The sequence below is a fragment of the Macrotis lagotis genome, chromosome 1, assembly GCF_037893015.1.
Source record: "Macrotis lagotis isolate mMagLag1 chromosome 1, bilby.v1.9.chrom.fasta, whole genome shotgun sequence".
Taxonomy (NCBI): Eukaryota; Metazoa; Chordata; class Mammalia; order Peramelemorphia; family Peramelidae; genus Macrotis; species Macrotis lagotis.
This window is the reverse complement of record NC_133658.1, coordinates 573,234,587-573,253,655: the sequence shown is the minus strand read 5'-3', so window position 1 is coordinate 573,253,655 and position 19,069 is coordinate 573,234,587. Positions and strand designations below refer to the sequence as shown.

Genomic DNA, 19,069 nt, shown 5'->3' with positions numbered 1-19,069 from the left:
TACATGTGGGTCTTTTACATTTTTTATGATCTCTATGGGGTATAAACTTAGTAGTGATATTGCTAGATCAAAAGGTATACACATTTTTATTGCCCTTTGGGTGTAATTCCAAATTGCTATCCAGAAAGGTTAGATCATTACACAACTCCACCAACAATGCATTAGAATCCCAAGGTGCTATTCTCTTCAGCATTTTTTTTTTGTGATTCTTTTTTCAAGATTTTCTTGTAACTCTCTTTTCTCTTCCCAATTCTTTCTCTATCTCTCTTGGCTGAGTTTCAAAGTTCTTTTTGAGTTTTTCTATGACCTGAAATCAATTCATATTTTTCTTTGATGTTTTTGATCCTATCTTCTACTGAGTGGGTGTTTTGATCTTTCTTGTCAAATGTTTCTAGAGACAGAATTTTTTTTTCTGTTTTCTCATTTTCCAGTATTTTTCTTTTAACTCTGCTAAAGAAGGACTCCTCTTCCAAGGTGGAAGGTGCATTGTCCCAGGCTTCAGAGGTTTTGTGTAACTCTTTTCAGAGACCTTTTAGAAACCTTTAAGTTTTTGCTTCTTCCAAGGTAGTATGATCAAAGAAAAGGTCTTTACTACTCTCCTGCTCTTAGAGCAACCATAAGCACTCTTTTCTCCTTTGGAATTATAATAAGGGTCCCAGCTCCTCTGTGTTTGCAAGCTTTGTGGTGTGCTAGTGCTCTTTGCTTCGGAGCTGAAACCCAGAAATGTGACCCAGAGGTGAGTATGGACAAAGCAATAAGACCTTCTGCCAGTGCCAGCAAAGACCCCTTTCAAACCAGTTATTCAATTGCATTATTGTCTGTGGGCTGAGAGCTCTGGAAGCAGCTAGTGTTGTTACTAAGGCCTGCTCCTGGTTTGCTACAGCCCGATCTATGCTGGTGTTTCCTGTATACATTGAGCTCCATTCTCATTCCAGTACAATAGTCCTTTCCCACTGATTTATAAGTTGACTTTGGCTTTAAAATTGTTTCCTTTTGTGGATTCTTTTGCTCTAGAATTTATTTTGAGGGATATTTAAAGTTGTCAGCAGAGGTTTTGGGAAGAGCACAGGTGAATTCTTTCTTTTTCTCGGCTATCTTGGCTCTGCCCCTTGTTCATCTTTTTCACTATTTCTGAGTAAGCTTTTCCAATGATTTCATGAAATACATTGTTCAGGTTCTCTTTCTTCTCATTTGTCAAGAAGCTTAAAAATTCCCACATGTGCATTCTCTGTTCTGAACTCCAGATACTTCGCTTTGCTTACATAGATTTTAAGCTTTTTTTAGCTATGTAAATTCCTAAATGGTGCAGTGGGTAGAGTGCTGGGCCTAGAGTCAGGAAGATCTGAGTTCAACTATAGCCTCAGATATTTATTAACTGCATATTCTTGGGAAAGTCGCTTAACCTATTTCCCTTAGTTTCTCAGCTATAAAATTAGCTGGAGAAGGAAATGGCAAACTACTTCAGTATTTTTGGCAAGAAAACCCCAAATGGGGTTCCAAAGAATCAGACATGATTGAAACAACTGAACAAAAATTTCCCCTATTTTTTCTTTTTTGTGTCTTTATGATATTATCACCATTCTGTGCTCCAGTAAAGTAAATCCATTAACTGTATTTTTATTATATTTTTCCATGCATCTCTCCAAATTGTTGAATTCATCATTAGCTTGTCCTGAGGATTTTTTGTTTTTTTGTTCAAATCTTTATTTCATTTTATGCTATGTATAATTTCCTTATCTAGATTATGCTTGAAGACCTTCAATGAAAGTTAACCACATTAGAGAGGTCAGAGCTTGAACTGAAACTCAGGTCTCTTCATCCATGTTCATCACTCTTTCAACTATTCTGTATTGCAGTCTATTGTACCATTATATACCTTTCTACTTTTCTTTGGATTACCTATAATTTTGATGCTTCTGAGATTATGGTATTTCAAGATTCAAAAACATAAGGCATAAGAAGAATATTAGAGCTAAAATATGGGCTTTAGCAGAAACCAGTAACCTGAAAGTATTGAAAGCAGAGTGTAATTTCCCCAAATATGTTTTAATTTGCTGTTCTCTAACTCTATTTTGGGTTATTGTGTATTTACAGTACCTGTCTATAGTGTACTGATGGACTAACAAAGGACTGATGGCCATTTTATAATTGATCTGTTTCATCTGTCATTGCGAATGCAACTCAGAACTAACTTTTTTCCCTTGGCTGGACCAATCAGAAATTATCATATTCATACCACAACAAGATTACCAGAATGATACTTTTATAAAATTTCACTTACAATAATGACTTTTAACCTGTTGGGACTCAATTTGAACATTATCCTTTTGATAACTTTCTGTCCTTTTTTCAAATTACTTCAAAGTTTTTTTGCAGGTTTCCCTTCCAGATGTATTGGAAGACTGCAAATATCTATCACAACTGCCCATTAGGTTGAAAACTAGAACTCATGAAGAAAAGAATAAAATGATAATCCAATAAAACATGAGCATTGAGAAATTTGAATTGTTATATGTTAAGGTAAGTTGTCAGTTTCATTGTACTTTTTTGCAAGCTGATAATATGATGGAGAGAGACGGTTAAGGTTCTTGGTTCCTATTTTGTTATTTCTTCTTGTTTTGAAGGAGACCTATGATATTAATGGAGTGATGTCTTGATTTATGTGTAAGGTGGATTTAAATGAGGCAGAGTTGTGCAAAGTCTTCAGCTTCATTTTTCATCTAGAGTTATGGATGCCCATTGGCAAGACAAAAGTCAGGATGCCTGGCGATGGTTTGGAATGCAGGGACTCGAACAGTGGAGAGATGCTAAGTTCAGATGCTAACAGATTCCTTCAAACACAGGCTCCCTCTTGATATGAGAGGTCTGTATGGTGGGGAAACCTTTCATCTAGCTGGTTTTCTACAATGCTACTTTTTTTTTCAGTCTTCATACTAGTTCTAGTTTTGATTTCCACCACTCTAGTTCTTTTGTTAGTTACTTCTACTCTGGGTTTTAGTGTTTTTGCCTGCCTTTTCAGTACCAAACTAGAGTAACCAGTCCTCACCTTACCACCAGTTTCTTATCTCATTCCTATCCTCCAACCTTGGCTGGAGAAAGGAGCAAAGGCTTTTCCTTCCTAAACACCTTCATCAGGATTGTATCCACTCCTTCAAAAAGAGCCTCTAGGCGCAGCTAGGTGGTACAGTGGATAGAGCACGGGCCCTGGAGTCAGGAGTACCTGAGTTCAAATCCGGCCTCAGACACTTAATAATTACCTAGCTGTGTGGCCTTGGGCAAGCCACTTAACCCCATTTGCCTTGCAAAAAAAAAAAACCCAACAACAAAAAAAGAGCCTCTACATTGCCTTAAAACTGAAGGTAAAAAAGTTTAACTTCATTGAAGGATAGCGACACCTTTAAAAACTAGCCATATTTGAGGTAGCTAGGTGGTACAGTGGATAGAGTGCCAGCCCTGGAATCATGGAGGACCTGAATTCAAATCTGAACCTCAGACAATTATTAGCCATGGACAAATCACTTAATCCTGTCTGCCTCAGTTTCCTCATCTGTCTTTGTACTTCATTCTTGAAGAGGACCAATGATACAACATGATATATTGACTTGTAAAAGAATTGGAATTAAGTGAAGCAAAGCTGTGTTCTCTCCTCCAGGGTCATAGAAGCTCAGTGGTAAGATATAGGTCAAGACAACTGATGATTACCCCTGTCCCCATCAGTAAGATGAACTGGAGAGGAAAATGACAAACCACTCCAGTATCTTTGCCAAGAAAATCCCAAATAGGGTCACAAAGAGTCAGCTATGACTGAATAACAATAATAGTAGAATCTGGGTATAGAAGAAACCAAGTGGAATAAAGAGTGATAACAATGAACTAAGGGAATCAATGGTCTACTCTAAATCATGAGGTTGGCCTGAAAAAAAGAAGTTGGGCCAGAAAGAAACAGCTCAGGACTGAAAAATATTTCTAAGAACTTAATACTGGCAGGTTTGAATTATATAGGACCATGCTGCCTCCTACAAATTCCCAAGTATAAACTTATGGGTATTTGTAAGGGAGGAGACAGCACCTTGGAGTACCAAAAAATACTGGATTTCAAGTTGGAATCAAAAATTTGAATCCTGTCTTTGATATGTACTAGTTGTGTGACCTTAGGCAAGTCATTTTACCTCCCTAATCCTCAACTTCCTCATCTATAAGATGAAGATAATATTAATATTACCTTTGTCACAAATTCATCATGGAGTGTGCTTTAGGTGCCATATAAATGTGAAATATATATATGACTAAATTATTACAGTTATTATTTGCTGTTTAATCTAATTCTTATAATTCTTAATATTTTAGGGAGAGGAACCTTCTGACGCTTTCCCTAAATTTCAAACTTAACTTTGTTTCAAGAACTGCAGGGAAACTTTGAATAAAGAAAGTTCTAGTTCTCAGTTGCTTTCAGTTTATCAGGGAAATGACATTAATTTGCTTTCTATTATTTTTTTCTTAGAGTTTCTTTCATTTTCTTCCTTTCTCATCTTAATCTTCTTTTTTAGGAACATCTTCATTGTACATTTATTAGTGCCTAGTAGGAGTAAAAAATTGTGCTAGGAAATATTTTCCATGTGTCCTTTTTCTGTTCCTCATGACTATTTAGACCATAAACTGAAGGTTTGTAGGAGTCAGCATGGTGCTATTCAATTAAATCTTACCTGTGTTAAATTCCTGAACATAGCAATTAGTCCTGAGCTGCCTCTTTCTATCCTACCTTTTTTCCTTCCTGTCAGCTTCATGCTTTGGCCTACTGGTTCCCTTGATTCACTGCTCTCAACCCTTATTTTCTCCTGGCTTACATTAAATCCTGATTCCACTCAACATGTATTATCTGGATGGAAGTCATTTAATTTCTCTGGTCCTCAGTTTTCTCATCTGTAAAGTGAGGGTGTTGAACTACATGACTTCTGTTTTTGCTCGTATCATGTGCTTCAACCTGATGGTAGGTAGTTAGCTAGTATCTCAGTCTGATATCTAAACACATAAATTCAATAAACAAGACTACATACTTAGCCTAGGCACAAGCCTAGAGAGCTGAATTGCTAAATGGATTAATTTACTAAGGATATGCAGCCTTCTGATTATATAATCTTGTCTCTATAATTGTTTTGACTGTTAAAAGGTCTAAATATCCTTTTCCTTTCTGATCATTTCAAAATACATTTGTGTAGATCATAAATCATTTTAAAATAACCTATATATAGGAATAGCTTCTTCACTCTAACAAATTTCACACTTCCCTGAGGACTAAGACCCTGTCATATTCCTCTGTCCTATTCTGTTTTTTTTTTGTTGTTGTTTTTACTTTTTAAAATTTTTATTTAAGGCAATGGGGTTGTGACTTGCCCGAGGTCCCACAGTTAGGCAATTATTAAGTGTCTGAGGTCGAATTTGAAATCAGGTCCTCCTGACTTCAGGACTAGTGCTCTATCCATTGCATCAACTAACTGAGCCCTTCTGTCCCATTCTTATCAGCATTTGTGTGCTTGAAATAATATTGAATTGAAACAAATTGTTGAAAATCATTATGGATTCTGCAAATTCTGACCAAGAAAGCTCATGAAATTGTACAGAATCATGGCTAAGTTTGTATAACAAAACAACATTTAAATAATTGTTAGTTCTTGTTTATTTTGCTTTTTTTTAAAGTAGTTTCTAGGCTAAACATAAAAAATGAAAACGGTATTCAAATTGTCATGAAGTGACTTTAAAAAATTGGATGTGTTGACTCTTTTTTAAAAAAAGAGGACGATAATCCCAATTTTCCTAAAACAACTAGAATGCTTCCAAAATAGTGGTAATAGTTATTTAGGGAAATAATGGTTGTTTACCTAAATTATATATTTACTTACAAGTACTAAACTCTGCTAGTAAGTGGATGAAGTACAATTTAAGAATAATGAACCAATATAAAAAAATTCCATTTAAACCTAAGTGATTCAATCTAAATGAGTTTACACAATAGAATTCTAAATCCCAAGAGTATTCCTTTATTTATAATTGTTGGTAGTTTTCATCTTTGTTTGATTGGGATATCAGACAATAATTTACGTTTTTTGTGGACCTTCAGTAGGTATTCTTAGTTTTGGAATTATATACTACAGTCCACAAAAATGAAGTCATATAGCCAAGATGCATTGAAAGAAGAAAAGACATTTTCTACTTTCTGGAATACCATTTTGATTTTTGTTTTGATAGGGTCCAGGGACCATCTTTTTGTTAAATTATATATTTAAGGGTATTAATTTTACATATATGTTTATATAAAAATTATGAACTTGACAGAGGCAGCTTGACAAAGTGGAACCATAGTTTGCCTTAAAGCCAGTTTGAGTCTCACCTCTGATGTACACTGGCTCTGTAAGCCCCAACAAGTCATTGAATTGTTTACTCTCTTTAAGACTATTAGGGGTAGAAAAGATGATGACCTGAAGCAGTAGAGGGAGTTTTCACATCCTATGATTCCCCATATCAATGAAATCACATATTCAGTTCTGATGTCATTATTGACAAACATTAAATATGGATAAAGAACAACAAAAGAGGATTAAATATGAATCTGTTCAGACATGCAGTTTTTTAAAATTATATAAATACTTTGTTTTCCAATTATATACAATAGTAGTTTCTCCCTATCATTTTTGGTAAGGTTTTGAATTTTATACTTTTCCCCCTACCCCTCTCTTCCTTCCCCTCCCCCCCACAGAAGGCAATCTGATAATCTTTACACTGTTTCCATGTTATGCACTGATCAAAACTGAATGTATTGAGAGGAAAAACATCCTTGAGGAAAAAATATTAGAGATAGCAAAATTATATGGTACATAAGTCAACTTCTTTTTAAAAAACTGAAGGTTATATTCTTTGGTGTTTGTTTTTAAACTCCAAAGTTCTTTCTCTGGATACAGATGGTATTCTCCATCGCAGATACTCTAAAATTGTCCCTGATTATTGCAGTGACAGAATGAGCAAGTCCATTAAGATTGTTCATCACCCACTCTGACTTGGAGTTTTGTTGGAGTTTTGGAGTTTTGTTCAACCGTTTTTTATAATTTCCCCAATTCATAATTCTAAGTCAAATACATTAGATTAATATCTTAGAAAATTATAGCATACCAATCTGAGAATGTATATATGTTCCCCATTAAAACAATGTAAATTATAGTGACCTTTCAGAACTTGAATCCCAAACACAAAAGGTAAAAGCTGGAAAGAACTTAGGTGATCAACTATTTTAACTATTTTATATATCAAGTAATCGATCAATCAATACTTATTAAGTACCTACTTTGTTCTACCTTCTGTGCTAAGTGCTTATGCTGGACAAATATTGGTTCATTTGATGCTTGAAATGATCCTAAGATATATGTTCTTTTATTATCCCCATTTTACAGTTGCCTACAGAAAACTGAAGCAGAAGTTAAGTGACTTTCCCGGGATCATACAGTTAGGAGACCAGTATGCTTCTGTATTGATATTTATGTAACTTAAATGCAAGAATGGGTACCGTTATGTGCATCTTAACTATGCTTCAGGACTCTAGACCCAGTACTCGATCCATCGTGTCACTTTGCACACTTTTCCAAGGCGAAGTGATTGTCCAAGGTCAAATGCTAGAACTAGTACACAAATCCGGGTTTTTCTAGCTCCAAATTCAGTATCATGATCTTTTCCTTCTTCTCTAAAAATGTCTCCCACCATCCATTTGACTTGGACAAGCTTAGAGAGGAAGGTTACTTGTTAGAGTCAGATGTAATTGACTTGCCCAAGGTCACATAGATAATAATAGAATTTAAATCTGGAGTCTTGATTAAGTCCACACAGGGTTCTTTTCATTACGATAGCTTTTAGTTTAGTTTAGTTTAGTTTTTTTTTATCAACATTCTAAGAAACTGGGATGAGTCAATAATAAAAAAAAAAATAGGTATTTGAAATTTGCCAAGAAGCTATTGCTAGCTTAGAATTTTATAGGCCCTTTGTCCATATAATTTTAACCATATATATTTTTAGCATGTATAACATAATGCAATTCCACTACACAGAACATGATACATTTGAATGCTATTTTTAAAATTGATATCAAATAAGTCTTGAAAATCTACTTGATTCAATAATATAAAAATGTTTATACTGAAATACATAAAATATTTTCTAACAGTATAAGTAGAAAAAGAAATTATGGATAAAGGCAAAACCTTTCTAAATGATTCTATATGTATTAATACTTGTATAGGAATACAGAATGATTACCTAAATGATTATTCCACACCTAGGTACACAAATAAGGCAAGCATACTGAAACTACTTTGTTTTAAAAGAATATGTGTGAAAATCCAGATTTACCAAAATGAAAAAAAAGGTAAACCTAATAAAGGATTTATTTGTAAATTATAAATCTTTAAATTATAAATTCTCTGGAATGTATATAAAATTGTCTGATTTACAAAAATTTGATTTTTATGTAACTTTTCAAGAGTATATTTATTGGACTGAGGTATATACATACATACATATATATTTAAATATGTACATACACACAATGCATTCATACATACTTTTGGGGCATTTATCCACTGTCTCTAACAAATATGACAGTATGATATGAAATTTCTGAGGATAGCTATCATATCATATCCTTGTTCAAAAATCTTCAGTGGTTCCCTATTGCTTTTAGATTAAAGTCCCAAACTCATTTACCTGTTAAAACTTTTTGTCTCACTTTGGTAAGCAATCCCTACTGCCCTACCTCAGACGCAAATTTGCTTTAGTTTCAATTTCCATTAATAAAGGGTTTCCTTCTGCTGGCATTTCCTGTAGCAATCACAACACAGAACTAGTCCCTATCTCTATCCCAAGTAGTTTTGAGGTAGCATGGGTACAGTAGAAAGGGGAAGTCTATCTGGAGTCACAAGACCTGAGTTGGAATTCTGGCTCTACCATTACTATATATCACCTGTGTGATTTTGGGAAAATCACTTAATGGCAATAGGCCTGTTTCCTTATCTGTTAGAAGGAAGAATGTGACTAAGATTTCGCTCAGTTCTAAATTTATGATTCTAATATGGAGACACTATCTTGAGGATGGAGACATTACACTGCTGTTCGCTTGTTTCAGTCATTTCAGACCCACCCATTGTGCCCCCATTTTGGGGTTTTCTTGGCAAAAATACTAGAGTGGTTTGTCATTTCCTTCTCCAGCTCATTTTACAGACAAGGAAACTGAGGCAACTTGGGTTAAGTGACTTACCCAGGGTCATAGAGCTAGTAAGTATCTGAGGTCAGATTTACACTTAGGAAGTAAAGTCTCCCTGACTCCATGAGGTATTCTATCCACTGTACCACCTAGCTGCCCTATTCCCATTATGCCCATTACTTTATCTTAAACCGATTCCTTTTCTTTTTAAATTGACTCCTTTCCCACAAGGAAAGGGTATATTGATCAGGGTCACCTTCTATGGAGATATTGCTATTTAGGATGACTAGAGAAGGTGCATATCTCTAGCCCTGGAATGTAATTATTTTAAAAGCTAGTTCCCTTTAGTGTTTCTATACCTTGGAAAGGCCCTGAACTGAACAATGAACTGTGCCCAGATTCAATAGGAGAAAGAGAGCAGATGGAGTTGTATTTGGGAAATTGAATAGCACTTCCAATGATTCCAAATTGTTCTCTGATATTAAAAAAAAAATTCCCTCTATCTTTTTAATGCCAATACTCCTCCAGCAATGCTATTTGGCTGGGATTCTTTGCTGAAGAATCAAAATTGTGGGTGATACAGAGGGCAAATGATAGATGCATGCTAGGTATAACCTAATATATCTGGTAGGTGTAGACAATTTTAATATAATATCTCGGCCATCCCCCAAATGTAGGATTGGATAAGGTGGGCATGAGTGAATTTTAACAGCCAACCCAAGTGCCTAAGGTTGTCAGAAGTCCTATCATCTCTAGAACATGAAGAGATTCTCAATGGAGGGTTTGGAAGGAGTCATGGATGAGAATTATGTATCAGGATGCATAAATGGGTTGAGCCCTCCAGGACTGGAAAAAAAACTCATACTATATTGAAGTATATTGCCCAGTGGTACAACTAGGAGTGCCATGTGCCCCAGAGAATATACCTGCTTATCAATTGCTATTTTCTTGTAACACTTTGAGAGGACTATCCTTCTCTCTCAAATTCAAGACTCTTCATGCAGGTAAAGGTCAGTCCTACAGCAACGGACTTTGGGATTCAGGTTACATGAACTCTGATGTATTTAAGATTGTTTAGTCTTCTCTTTGGCTCTTCTACTTCCTAATCAAGGACCTTACTAGCAGCTCAACCTATGATTCTTGCGTATCTAAATACTTGTCCCTGTAAATTAGAGATCATTGAATAATTGGTTTTGGAATCTTTGATATAACTATTTAGCATCTTAAATTACGGTCATTAACTGTTTAGGTAAATCTGATCATGCTCTTCTCAGTTGATAAGTTTGATTGCTTAAAAGAAACATAGTTTTGTATAAATTCTTTCAGAAATTCTGAGAAAAAATATATCCTAGTAACCATTAGTAGAACTTCGGGTATACTTTTTGAGGGAGTAAACTGGGAGAAGAGATATATGGGTTACCGGACTCCAGTCAAGATCTTAGCTTTGTTCCAAATTCAAATTCAGGAAACATTCACGCGCCTGTTATTTTTTTTTTTAACAAAATGTGATAATGTCCACACAAAAGAAGAACAGGAGGTTGAAAGAAAACTGAGTTTGGCATGGAAGGGCCTCAGTCCAAATGCCGCACTCTTTCCTACAGTGTGGCTGTTCCCCCCAGGTAAAAGGGGGCAGGGGAGGGTGCAGGGAGGGCTGGCATCTCTGCCCTCTCAACACTTCGAGGCTTCCCTGGGCGTGTCCTGCCCCCACAGTCGGGGTCTCGCAGGCCTTCAGCTCCAGGGGGGCTCCTGCAGCCCTCCGGGGAGCCCCACTCACCCTGCGGCCCCTCTACTTCTGGCCCCGGCCGGGGCAGGTCCGCGCCCGTTCTCGCATCGCTTTTTAGTCATTTAGGCCCAAGTTCTTTTCCTTGGGCGGCGCCAGCTCTAAGGCAATGGCCAGGGTGTCGGGGCCCTAATTGCTGAAGTCACACACACGAGGCGGGTGTAAAGCACGCGGAAAATGCCCGTTTGGCGGCGCGCGCGCAGCGGCGGCCGCGCCAGGCTCGGCTCTACGTATCCCGCCTCGGCGGGCCGCGCGGGCCCGGGCGGCCCGCGGCTCTGGGGGCAGGGCGGGACGGCGGCGGGACGGCCGCGCGCCGGAGCTCGCCACAACCAGGGCCTGAGGGGACGGAGGGAGGGGGCGCCGGCCCAGCACCTGCGTAGGCGGCCGCGGCGCGCCGCCCCCGGAAGGGACGCTCCTCCCCCCGCCGTCCGCGCACGCACGCACGCACGCGCCTGCGCGAGCGGGGCTCCAAGATGAGGCTTCAGAAACAAGTGGGCCCCCTAGGCTCTGGAGACGTGCGCGCCGCCGACCCCGCCATTACGTAGAGGCTGCGTGAGACTCGCCCCGCCCCGCCCCGCCGCAGGGCAGAATCCATCCTGGGGAGGTTCCGCCACGACCACAATCCTGCTCGTCTCTCCCAGCCGGAGACAGGCTGGCCAATCACACGCACCCGAGGTCTTGCGATAGGCCCAAAGCAGGTTCGCATTGGCCGTGCTCGAGGAGCTCACCCTCCTTCCCCTTCCCCTTTCCCCTCTGCGCGCCCGCTGTCCAATAAGAAAGCGCATTATAAGTCTGCGCCCGCCCTCCTCCCCGCCCCGCCTGGGCGAGGGGGCGGGACGATTCGGGCTGGCCGCGATGTCCTCGGAAGCCCCCTTCCCTCAGCCAATCACCGAGCGAGGTGGTTCAACCTCCCAGCGGAGTTTTTCAACCAATGAAAAAGCGGCCGAGGCGCAGGGTCGCACGCCTTCCCGGGGCCTTTAACCAGCCTGGGCCTCTCGGCATTTTTCAGGGACGGCAGGCGCCCCGGGGGAGCTTTTGATTGGCCGCCGCCGCCTCCGCCGATGAATCTCAGCCGTTGCTTGGGGTCTGATGAGAAAAGTCGCCCTTCCAACTCCTTCCTTCTCCATCTCCTCTTCCTGGGTCCGCTGGCTTCGGCTCCTTCCGTCGCCTCGGGCTGTAGGGGGGCGGGAGGGGAGGGCTGACTGAAGGCCGCTTCCGATTGGCTGTGGCCGCCCCTCGGCTATTTCCGGAGGGAGCGGCGGACGGACGGCGCCCCGTGATTGGCTGGGCCCCGTGTCAGGCAGGCCGGGCGCAGGCTTCGGCCGGCGATTCCCAGACGCCTGTTACGAGGGCGGAGGGGCCCGGGTAGTATTGGGCTGGGCCGGGCTAGGGCGGAGGGAGGGGGAGGAGGCGGAGGCGAGAGGGGGAGGAGGGGGGAGGAGGAGGAGCGGGGGAGGGGAGGGGAGCCCGGCGGCTGCGCAGTAGCGGCTCCTCATCCAGAGCAGCCCCCGACCCTGGTGAATGCGGGCAGGAGCCGCCGCGGCCCGAGACGAGTGACAAAGGAAGGAAGGAAGGAAGCGAGCGAGCGGGCGAGGAGCGGCCGGGGCCCCCCAAGCCGCTGTCAGGGCGCCGGGCCGGGGGCAGAGCGCCGACGTTTCCCGAGCGGGCCCGGAGCGGAGCCAGGGGGCGGGAGGGCAGCGTCGGCGCCTCGGACGGGGGAGGGGGCCCTCCAGGGACGGAAGCGGTTGCCGGGTGCCCATGTCCCCGGCGTATGGGGAGCAGCCGAGGAGCCGCTGCCTGGGGCCTGAAGGGAGCCGCCGCCATGGCCGCTGGGTCCAGCCGCCGCCCGCAGCTGCCCCTGGCGCAATGAGGAGCGGAGCCGCCGCCGCCCCCCGCCGCCTCTGACCGACTCCCCAGAGCCGCCGCCTGCCAGCTCCCGGGCCGCCCGAGCGCTCCCTCCGCCCGCCGGACCCCGCCGCGCCGCCGCCGGAGCCGCAGCGGCCCCAGCCGCATCCCCGAGCCGCCCTCCCGCCTCCCTCCCTCCCTCCTTCCCCTTCCCATCCCCCTTCTCTTCCAGCAAGAGACTCGTGATCCCTCCGCCGCTTCCCTTCTTCATTGACTCAAAAAAAAGAGATCCCCGAGGAGGAAAAGAAATAAGATTCAAAGTCCTGAAATTCTAATCAAGTCAATTCTCCCCTCTTTCTTCCTGTTCCGTTTTGCCTGATATTTTTCAGGTTTTTTTTTCCTCCCTTCCCCCTCCGAAGGTGAGGGGGGGGAGAAGAATTGTATTTTTCCCCCCAACCCCGAATCATCTATATATAAAAATCCACATCTCGTACGTCTTGAAGGAGGATATAAATCGATCGTTTGGTTTTTATATAGCTACATAAAAGAAGTGAAAAGCCGAGAAGAAGAAAAAAAAATTTTTTTTTTTTTGGTGTGTGTGTGTGAGCTTAATGCTGCATTTGTCATTAACTTACACCCCAAAATAAAACAAAAGGAAGAAAAGGAGGAAGAAGGTGATCGGGAAAGAGAGATCATGTCAGGGCGGCCCAGAACCACCTCCTTTGCAGAGAGCTGCAAACCAGTGCAGCAGCCTTCAGCTTTTGGCAGCATGAAAGTTAGCAGTGAGTATTGATTTTTTGTTACCCCCCCCTCCACACCTTTCCTTTAAAAGAAAGACTTTAAAAGGCCAAGATTAGAAAATGTGTTAGAAACCCAACATTTCAACAGCCTGTATTCTGGAAAAAAAGGTGAATGTAGTCGCTATTCCAAGAAGCACCTCCCTCCCTCCTTCCGAACCTCCTCCCCCCCACCCCCACGGTCTCATTAACCTTGAATTGACAGAAAGTGATTTTTATTTGGATGTTTTAGTTTGCAAGGTTTTAGCACGATTCCTAATATATCTAAGCACGGTCTTGTAAGCGACTGTTTAAGGAATTCGTAGGAAAATAGAGATCTAAGTAGTTATTTTTGCTTTGAGTGCGGGAAAAGAAGGTTTCTTGCATAAAACAAAACAAGATGTACAAGTTGAAGCGTGAATGTCCTATTTTGAATGAGAGGAGATGTTTAGGAAACTCAGACCTCAGTATGGTTATCTAGGTTTTAAACTTTGAATCAGTACAGATATTTAACATTTTGGGTGTGTAAAATAATCGCCTGTACTTTTGAAGGATCAGCTTGTGCCATGATGAGGTTTTAAATTTGTAGATTATTCATGTCTACCCTGAAAATAAGGAGCTTGTGGTGGCACACTACACAGCACTGCTGCATATGTTGTAAGTTGACTAATTGGTTTTAATATGTCATCCTATATCTTTTGGTTGTGACTTTAGAAATTTAATGAGGCGTTATTAAGATTTGTGTTTTAATTTATACATTTAATATTTCAGTTTAACTTTTTTTTGTGATTTAGAATTTAAAGGTCAATTTCAGCATGCTAACCTATCCTTCAGTTGTTGGAGACTAAAACTATCGTTTTAATTCATTTGGAGAGTACTGTTTTATATGGCTTTATTGAAGTCCTGAATTATAGGGCATTTTAAAGGACTATTTAAAATGTTTATTGTGATTTCATATCTCTTAAAAAAAAACTTTAGCAATGATTTTGTTATACATTTAAAAATGTTAATGTCACTCTTGGATTGAGCAAAACATTACTCTGAATTAATGAGCTGTTATCAGAAACTGTATTTTCTCTGAAATGCTTTTTTTAAAAAATTGTATCTGGAGCTTTGAAGAGATTCCCCAGAACTGAGTAATTTGATAATTTGAAGTACTTTCTTCCATAGCTCCTGGAGCAGAAATGAATATATTAAGAACATATTAATCTAGATAAGTTTGTTGTCAAACTGTCCTTTTTTAATCCATTTCTTTGCACTGAAAATTCATGGTTTATCTCTAGAATTGCCAACTTCATTTCAGTTTCATTCATGCTGTTTAATTATGCGTAATGTGAAATTGAAACAATGTTTATTACAATTTAATATTTTTTTCTTACTGAAATGCACTTCTAGAATTTGACCAATGCGATCTCATTCCCAAAGTAAGATTCAGAGAGATGAATTAAAGGTTCAGTTGAATTCCCTTTCTATTCTTGAGTCAAAGACTAGCTGATTAGAAAGAATAGAAATTTTAATATGGATTACTTTTTTGAAAAATCATTTAAATTGCTTATCTTAACAAACGATATCCAACCCTACAACTGACATTAAGGGATCAGGGCCATACTGGACTATGTTGAATTTGATGCAAGTCTACATCTTTGTTGGTATTAAATAGTGAAGTTAAAGGTAGTGACCAGAATTGTTTTTTTTTTTTTTATTTTGGAAAGTATATTCAGGCTTTTGGGGTTTTTTGGTCATTAGCCAGTTAAAATTCTAGGGATAGGAAAAGAAGCTTGTTGTGCATTACTCTGTGGAAGGTCAAACCATCCTATTATGTACATTATGGGTCAGATGAGATGAATATTTAAAATTCTGCTGTAATCTTCAGCTGTGATGAAGCAAGTCTTAAAATAGTTTAGGAATCTTTCCTGAGTTGTTGGAATGTGTGTTTTTCACGATAGAAATTTGAAATAATCGTTAATTGAGTCCAATTTATAAATTCATTTGTTATAGCTAAGAAAGTAAAGCAATTTTACCTGTGAAAACTTTCTGTTTTGTTGGAAGAAATAATTTATTTACTCTTAAAGTGACTGTATCCAACATAATTAGAGAGAATAATATCGCTGAGTTATATATTTAATTTTTTTGTTAACTGGTAGATTGATATATTGTATCTGTAATCTCATCTTTTATGGGTATAGCTTACCTTATTAAGTGGAAATTTAATGTCAAATACAATCTGATCTCTGACTTTGAATTTAAGGATATTTTTGAGGAAATGAGGATAATTAAACATCTAGTTTGTATTTACTATACAGACTGCTACACAGATAGGATTACTTGAGGCTGTTTTTCCTGGGAAAACAAATATAAAACCATCTATTAAGCTGTGTAGATGATACTATCAAATTGAGTCTTTGGATGGCAAGAGGACTTAGCATTAAAGAATTATCAAATAAAGAGTTAATCAGGGAAAGCTTCCTGAAGAAAGAAAATTGCAAGTCAGAATTGGATGGAGGCAGACTAATGGATTGGGGTCAGCCGAGAGTAGTGGCAAAAAAATACTGGAGTTCGGAGACTTGATTAGCCATGTGACTGTCAAATTACTTAATATCTCTGTGAAATGAGAATAATAATACTGTTGTTACTTCATGGAGTTGTGAGGAAGAAAAGAACTTTGTTCACATGAAATTATTTAGAAATGTTTGCATAGAATATGGAGAGGAAGAATGTATTCTTGTTGGGAGAATTAGAATGATTAAATGATTAAAATACGAAGGTAGGAATTAGTGTGTGACTTGGGTGATGTCGAGTAAATTGGCTAAAGAGAGATGAAGGGGGGGAAGGTACAGGAAAGGTAGTTGACAATTCTAAATTTATCTCTTTTTTAATTTCATAAGTAGAAACTAACTTCCGTAGATTTTATTGAATTGACCCTTAGAACAGGGAATGATGTTTGAAGATACTAAGTGTGGCAGTTATCTTTAGAATGCATTGTGGTGGGAAATGAGTTGGGAGGCTATTAGAAGTCAGCTTAAGTGAGAAGTGGTTATGGTGGCTGTAGAAATGAAAATCAAGGAATAAATTTGAAAGAAATGATGAAACTGCCAGGTTTCCTTCCTTCATGAAGATGTATCTCTTTGTGTATATGTTAGTGTGTGTGTGTGTGTGTGTGAAGGTGAAAATGACTGAGCATGAAAGATTTAGAAATGATAATATTTGTGATAGTGGGAAAGAAATGCTGTCTGAAAGAAATAATTATTGGGTTAAGTTTTTTCCAGTAGGTAGCTGTTACTCACAATGACATCTAAATTTCTAAACCATTTTGTGACTTTTCTAAACCTTTTTGCTGCTTAGAATAGACCTTGGTCAAGATCTGGAAGGAATATATGTTTGTAATATGCAATGTGACAAAGAAGAAGGAAAGCTGGCCTTGAAGTGGGGAAGATCTGGGTTCAGATCCCATCTAATGAAACATTGGCACTGTGACTCCAGGCAAGCCACTTTGTGGTCCAAGCAACTTTCTAAGATCCTAAGTTGCCAAGCAAGTCCTGATTTCTACATTGGTAGAAGGAGTTTACTTCTCAGGAGCTTCTGATTTCAATTAAATCATTGGTTCTGTAAAAATAAATGGGATTTACAATGTTTATTTTCAAAGTTGTAGAACTCTACAAAGAACTTAAAAAGTTGTATGATTAAAAAGCATGAATGAAACTGAAATGAAGTTGGCAATTAGAGATAAACCATGAATTTTCAGTGTAAACGTGGTATATACATTACCCTCAGATTTCTTGATTGTTAAGAGTGAACTGATTTCTTTGTTTTCAATTGAGCTTTCTGGTAGCTTTATTATTAAATATTAAAATCAAGAAAGTAACATTTTTTTTTTTCATTCTGAATGCCTACTTGCTAAAAGCAATTTAGGATAGATTAGATGAATGACCATTTGTAGGTGTTGAAAGAATTTTAGTAAACTAGTAAGGATTTATATCTTAACCCTGAGATTTGGGTTCAGAAAAGAAAATCACTTAGCAACTGATTTTCTGAAAATATGTTCCTCTGATATAATTAAGCAGCATAGTAGCTGAATTAGACCAGGGTGTAAGGCAGTATTGTGATAAAAAGATCATACTGCTTCCTATGTAGCTTTTCTGTTCCTTGTTCAAGATTTATCTCTTGTTATCTTTATGACATTTGAAAAGGTCATTAGAATTTAGCCAGCTCTTGATTACTCATGTTAAAACAATGATAGCAATGTATATTTGAAATGCAGTTATTCCTGAACTGAATTTTAGTAATAGTCTCCCATTTCCTTCTCCAGACATAGCTACCAAATTGAATTCCAACTTTAGCTTCTTTGTCTATTTTGTTCTATATGGTGGAAGCACAAATAGTTTACTTTCTAAAGTGGAAAGATAGATTATGTAATCATAGAATCTTTTATCTGTTAAAATGTGTAGGACGTTTTCTCTTCTTTTAAATACATTTTTATTGATCTCTTCAGCTGTCAAGTCAGAAAATGCTTATGAAGTGCCTACTATTTGCTAGATACCATGATAAAGTGTTATGGTGCAAAGAAAGGCAGAAAATAGTCCCTGATCTCAAGGATTTCCCTATCTTAAAAAGGAAGGCAACATGCAAACAAATATGTTCAAGCAAGCTATTTAAAATAATTTGGAGATAACAGATGAAAGCTCCCTTCATTATAAAGATTTCCTGCAGAAGATGTGCTTTTAGTTGGAATTTGAAGGAAGCCAAGAGGTAAAGATGAGAAAGGAGAATGTTCCAGGCTCAGGAGGTTGGCCAGTGAAAATGATTAGAGTCTGGAGAGTTGTAAAGAAGTGGTTGTCACTGGATTGCAGAATTAAGTTTGGGGGTATAATGTGTGAAACGATTGGAAAAGTGTGTGTGGGGGGGTCCCAGTTATGAAAACCAGAGTATGTTTTTGGATCCTATAATGTGTGTGTCTGTGTGTGTGTGAGAGAGAGACATTTATTTGATCTTTAGGAAGGTAATCTTGTCAATTGAGTGGAGGAAAGACTCAAATGGGGAGAGATTCAACAGCAGACTATTATTATTGTCCAGATGTGAGGTGATAACAGCCTGTTAGGGCAGTGCCATAGAAGAGAACAGGGCCATATGAGAGATGTTGAGGTAGAAATGATGGAACTGGTTAGCAGTTTGAATTTGTCTTTGGTGTGTGTGTGTGTGTGTGTGTGTGTGTGTGTGTCGGAGGTAATTGAGATTATATCTTGGTTTTGAATCTGAGTATTTCTTTCCCTATCCATTCCCCTCCAAGAGAGGGATCTAAGACAACAAAATTTTTTACAGGTTTAAAAAAAAAAGTAAAATTGATCCTTGCATTGAACAAGTCTGAAAATAAATACAGTATTCTACACAGGTGCACTTTCTACTTCACTGAGGAGCAGGGTGGGATCTTCTTTT

At 39.2% G+C, this 19,069-nt stretch overlaps 1 protein-coding gene and 1 long non-coding RNA gene across 6 annotated transcripts in view; one reads left to right on the top strand and one right to left on the bottom strand.

Moving 5' to 3' along the window:
• Positions 1–11,267, bottom strand: part of LOC141507172 (uncharacterized) — a 42,034-nt gene extending 30,767 nt beyond the window's left edge. Inside the window, exon 1 of the long non-coding RNA XR_012474093.1 lies at positions 11,013–11,267. This is a non-coding gene — a long non-coding RNA (uncharacterized LOC141507172). The remainder of the gene's footprint in view (positions 1–11,012) is intronic.
• A 1,218-nt stretch (positions 11,268–12,485) lies between these two features.
• Positions 12,486–19,069, top strand: part of GSK3B (glycogen synthase kinase 3 beta) — a 288,812-nt gene continuing 282,228 nt past the window's right edge. Inside the window, exon 1 of one of the 5 annotated variants that reach the window (XM_074214590.1) lies at positions 12,486–13,645. In XM_074214590.1, coding sequence (XP_074070691.1) covers positions 13,558–13,645 — 88 coding nt within the window. In that variant the 5' untranslated portion in view covers positions 12,486–13,557. The remainder of the gene's footprint in view (positions 13,646–19,069) is intronic. The other 4 variants (XR_012474092.1, XM_074214591.1, XM_074214593.1 and 1 more) reach the window with 4 other exon arrangements.